This window comes from Melozone crissalis, unplaced genomic scaffold (genome assembly GCF_028551555.1).
Source record: "Melozone crissalis strain CALT ecotype California unplaced genomic scaffold, PUWL_Pcris_2 ptg000222l_1, whole genome shotgun sequence".
NCBI lineage: Eukaryota > Metazoa > Chordata > Aves > Passeriformes > Passerellidae > Melozone > Melozone crissalis.
In genome coordinates, this window is record NW_026535985.1 from 853,920 (window position 1) to 858,475 (window position 4,556).

General features: G+C 66.7%; 1 protein-coding gene and 2 non-coding genes across 3 annotated transcripts; all 3 read left to right on the forward strand.

Moving 5' to 3' along the window:
* Positions 1-397: 397 nt before the first annotated feature.
* On the forward strand, positions 398-3,810 carry ATP5F1B (ATP synthase F1 subunit beta). Its single transcript, XM_054294222.1, has 10 exons — positions 398-539; positions 1,163-1,345; positions 1,634-1,808; positions 1,960-2,081; positions 2,313-2,497; positions 2,590-2,748; positions 2,834-2,956; positions 3,040-3,252; positions 3,341-3,542; positions 3,621-3,810. Exons 1-10 carry the CDS (start codon positions 398-400, stop codon positions 3,716-3,718), a joined length of 1,602 nt encoding a protein of 533 aa, XP_054150197.1. The 3' UTR covers positions 3,719-3,810.
* On the forward strand, positions 1,377-1,450 carry LOC128949362 (small nucleolar RNA SNORD59). The gene has a single exon (XR_008484200.1). It is a non-coding gene; the product is annotated as a small nucleolar RNA SNORD59 (small nucleolar RNA).
* LOC128949361 (small nucleolar RNA SNORD59) lies at positions 2,161-2,235 on the forward strand. The gene has a single exon (XR_008484199.1). It is a non-coding gene; the product is annotated as a small nucleolar RNA SNORD59 (small nucleolar RNA).
* Positions 3,811-4,556: the final 746 nt, after the last annotated feature.

The following is a 4,556-nucleotide window of genomic DNA, read 5'->3' on the forward strand; positions in this document are numbered from 1 at the left end:
GTGAGGGGCGGGCCCTGGGGGCGGTGCTGTGACCGGGGGTAGAGCGGGCCCGTCACGGCCCCGGTGCGGCCTCGGCCGCGGTCACGGCGCCCGCCCAAGGACAAGCGCGGGACACGTGCGCCGCCATTACCGCTGACCTTCGCCCGGGGCACGCCCCTTCCCACCGCACCACCCTATCAGACCGCAGCGCGTTTTGATTGATGGATCCACAACCCAATCGCGACGAGGCGCAGCGTGGGCGCCGCATCGCGGTGACCAATGAGAGCGCGAATTCGCGCAGCGCCTCTCCGCGGAGCAGCCAATGGGCGCGCGGTGCGGCGGTGACGCACGGCTCGGCGGCCCCGCCCCGCGGGGGCCGTGAGGGGCGGGCGGGACGCGGGGCTCAGTCGGCGCCGCCATGTTGGGGCTCGCGGGTCGTTCAGCTGCCGCCGCCGCCGCCGCGGCCCGGCCGCTGCTGCCCCGCGGGGCCGCCCCGGGCCGGGATCTCCTCCCGCTGCTCCTCAGCCGCGGGGCCGCCCCGGCTGCCGCCGTCGGGGCGCGTGAGTGCGGGGCGGGCCGGGGTCACCTTGGGGCCTACGCGGGTGGGGGACGCGGGGTTCCGGTGCTTAAGGCCCCGGTACCGGGGTGGGGTGTGCCGTGCTGAGCGGATGGGCTGCGGCAGAGGAGCTGCGGCTCCGGGGATGGGCGGGGGGGGCTGCAGGGACTGCGAGTGTACCGGGGGAGGAGTCCTGGCTGCGCTGAGGGGAGGGGGCTCAGGGGGCCCTGGCAACGCTGAGGGGGCTGTGGTAGCGCTGAGGGGGCTCAGGGGGCTTTGGTAGCGCTGAGGGGGCTCAGGGGATCCTGGTATCACTGAGAGGCTATGGGGGTCCTGGCAGCACTGAGGGGGCTCTGGTATCACTGAGGGGATTCAGGGGGTCCTGGCAGAGCTGAGGGGATCCGGGTGCTCCCACACTGGTCCCAGCCGCACCGAGGAGGGGCCTGGGTGGGTTAATGCTGCACCGAGCGGGCTGTGGGATCCATGGTCAGTTTAGGGGGTCCTGCGTACACCCAGGGAGGTTCAGGGGTCTCGGGCACACCCCAAGGCTTGCAGGGCAGCCCCATCTCCGGACCCGGAGCTGCCGTGCCCCGGCCGACCTTGACTCGTCCCTCTCTCCCCCCACAGGACGGGACTATGCCGCCCAGGCAGCCCCCGCGGCCAAGGCCGGCTCCTCCACCGGCCGCATCGTGGCCGTCATCGGCGCCGTGGTGGATGTGCAGTTCGACGAGGGGCTGCCCCCCATCTTGAACGCCCTTGAGGTGCAGGGCAGGGAGACGCGGCTGGTGCTGGAGGTCGCTCAGCACCTGGGTGAGCAGCTGGGGATATGGGAGGGGGGGTTCCTCCTGTGATGATGTTGTCAATGACTTTCGTTCTCCTGAGCTTGCTGAAGCCAAGGATTTCAATCTGAGGAGGAAAATGGCTGCCCGAGGGCTGCACGGCTCAGTTTTCCTCAGGGCTATTTTATTCCTGCTGCTCCTCTTGGTTCTTTTCCCAGCACAATGTCCCCTTGGCAGGGCCTGGGGAAGCCACCAGCAGCTGTCCCCAGGGTCAGCCTGAGGACACTGTGGTGACTATGATGTCCTTGGGCCTCGGCAGGGGAGAACACCGTGCGCACCATTGCCATGGACGGTACGGAAGGGCTGGTGAGAGGACAGAAAGTTCTGGACTCTGGTGCTCCCATTCGCATCCCCGTGGGCCCCGAGACCCTGGGCAGGATCATGAATGTCATTGGGGAACCCATCGATGAGAGGGGCCCCATCACCACCAAACAGTGAGTGCTGAGGGGCTGGGGGGCACCCAGGGCTGAGCAGGGAGGTGGCTCTGGCTCCTCTGGGTCACAGCAGGGACTGTCCCCTGCCAGCCCTCAAGCTGGGGGGCTCAGAGCAGCTGCCCACCCCCTTCTTCTCCTCTTCCTGCTGCAGGTTTGCTGCTATCCACGCCGAGGCCCCTGAGTTTGTGGAGATGAGTGTGGAGCAGGAGATCCTGGTGACAGGGATCAAGGTCGTGGATCTGCTGGCTCCCTATGCCAAGGGTGGCAAGATTGGTAAGTGACCCCCAGAGCAGGGGTTGGGTCTGGGGATGGTCCCTCTGGGATTTCCAGCAGTTCCCTCTAGGGAATTTTTCCTTCACTGATGATTCACCCCATGACTTTCGTTCTCCTGAGCTTGCTGAAGCAACGCTTTTTATATCTGAGGAGGAAAGAGCCGAAGGGAGACCCTGTGGGCAGCCAGGCTGGCTTGGGGCTCAGCAGAACCTTTATTTCCCCTTCTCCCAGGATTGTTTGGAGGTGCTGGTGTGGGCAAGACTGTGCTGATCATGGAGCTGATCAACAACGTGGCCAAGGCCCACGGTGGTTACTCGGTGTTCGCCGGGGTGGGCGAGAGAACCCGCGAGGGCAACGACTTGTACCACGAGATGATCGAGTCTGGGGTCATCAACCTCAAAGATGCCACTTCCAAGGTATGCAGACACCCTGAGGGGGGGTCAGCAGGGGAGCTTCTGGTGCCAGGTGTGGCAGTGCCACCGTGCTGACCCCATTGTCCGACCCGCAGGTCGCCCTGGTGTACGGGCAGATGAACGAGCCCCCGGGCGCCCGTGCCAGGGTGGCCCTGACAGGGCTGACGGTGGCCGAGTACTTCAGGGACCAGGAGGGTCAGGACGTGCTGCTCTTCATCGACAACATCTTCCGCTTCACCCAGGCTGGCTCCGAGGTCTGTGCTGGCCATGGGACATTTCACCTGTCCCCCACCTGCCCAGCCCCTCGTGCTGTGTCACTCACGCTCTGTGCCCTCACAGGTGTCAGCCCTGCTGGGCAGAATCCCCTCGGCTGTGGGCTACCAGCCCACGCTGGCCACTGACATGGGCACCATGCAGGAGAGAATCACCACCACACGCAAGGGCTCCATCACCTCCGTGCAGGTGAGGGCAGGACCTCCCTCAGCATCCCAGGGAGCTGTGCCACCTACATGAGACCAACTGTCCCCTCCCCTCTGTGTCCCCAGGCTATTTACGTGCCAGCTGATGACTTGACTGACCCTGCACCCGCCACCACCTTTGCCCACTTGGATGCCACCACGGTGTTGTCCCGTGCCATCGCCGAGCTGGGCATTTACCCTGCCGTGGACCCCCTGGATTCCACCTCTCGTATCATGGACCCCAACATCGTGGGGCCTGAGCATTACGACGTGGCTCGGGGTGTGCAGAAAATCCTCCAGGTGAGGGGGCAGCCCCTTCCTCAGGTGGGGTGTTTGGGTGGGGGATCACCTCTGCCCGCTCACCCCCTGTGTGTCCCCCTGTCCCCAGGACTACAAGTCACTGCAGGACATCATCGCCATCCTGGGCATGGACGAGTTGTCCGAGGAGGACAAACTGACGGTGGCCCGAGCCCGCAAGATCCAGCGCTTCCTGTCCCAGCCCTTCCAGGTGGCCGAGGTCTTCACCGGCCACATGGGCAAGTTGGTGCCACTCAAAGAGACCATCAAGGGCTTCAAGCAGATCCTGGCAGGTGAGGTGGCTCTCAGAGGGGTCTGGGGGAGCCTGGCTGAGCCTCCCACACCCCTCCTGACACGTTTTATCCCCCCAGGTGAATATGACCACCTGCCTGAGCAGGCGTTCTACATGGTGGGGCCCATCGAGGAGGCGGTGGCCAAAGCAGAGAAGCTGGCAGAGGAACACGCCTGAGCCCCCCCTGAACACCCCCACAACATCCCCGGCTCCGCTGGGGCCGGACCCCCAGTATTTAACATTTCCAATAAAACATCGCTGAAAACGTTTGCAGGCCTTGTGTGCTGTGGCTCCTGCTCTTGGGGGGCTGCTGGGTGGGTCCCCCCAGCCCTGTGGGCCCCCCAGAATCTCTTCCATGAAAGGGGTTCTACTCTGCTGCAGAGACCCCCAGCCCTGGGGGCTCCTCTTTGTCCTGTGGGGTCTCCAAGAGGGGAGGAGCCCCCTCCTCTCTCCGCTGCAGGCACAGCCCGGGGTGGTGACAGATGCTGGTGCCCAGCCCTGTGTCCGTCTGTCCGTCCCAGTCCCGTCGTTCCCCCGCCCCCCCGCGCCGTTCCAGCTCCACCATTTCGCAGCACAAAGAGCCGCCCCGGCCCGGCCCTGCCCCGGCAGCTGCCACTTTGTCCCCGGGGTCCCGTGGGGCCACTCCGGTCCGACCTCGCCCGGTGCGGGGCTGGGGGACATCCCCCGAGGGTACCGGGACCACCCCCAACTCCCGACCTCCCCCCCTGCCCTGCTCCGCCGGTGCCCTCCCGGTGCCCCCCCGTACCGGCCTCTGCTCAACCCCCCGGAGGAGCAGCGGGGTCCCGGGGGTGTCTCCACGGGGGTGTCCCCCGGTGGTCCCGCGGCGCGGCCCCGGTTTGGGGGGTGTCCCTCGCCATCCCCCCCCACCCCACGGAGGGCGGCGGTCCCTTTAAATGGCGGCGCGGCCCCGGTGGCGGAGGGGGCGGCGGCGGTCGCTGACATCACGCGGGGCCGGGAGCACCTGCGCCCCGCCCGGCTCCGCCACCGGCACCGG

What these genes read in the sequence shown, in the direction of transcription:
- ATP5F1B (XM_054294222.1), top strand. Translation starts at nt 398, where the DNA reads ATGTTGGGGCTCGCGGGTCGTTCAGCTGCCGCCGCCGCCGCCGCGGCC. An exon ending in GGCCCCATCACCACCAAACA is followed by an intron (nt 1,809 to 1,959) that starts GTGAGTGCTGAG and finishes TTCCTGCTGCAG; the next exon opens with GTTTGCTGCTATCCACGCCG. An exon ending in GTGTGCAGAAAATCCTCCAG is followed by an intron (nt 3,253 to 3,340) that starts GTGAGGGGGCAG and finishes CCCTGTCCCCAG; the next exon opens with GACTACAAGTCACTGCAGGA.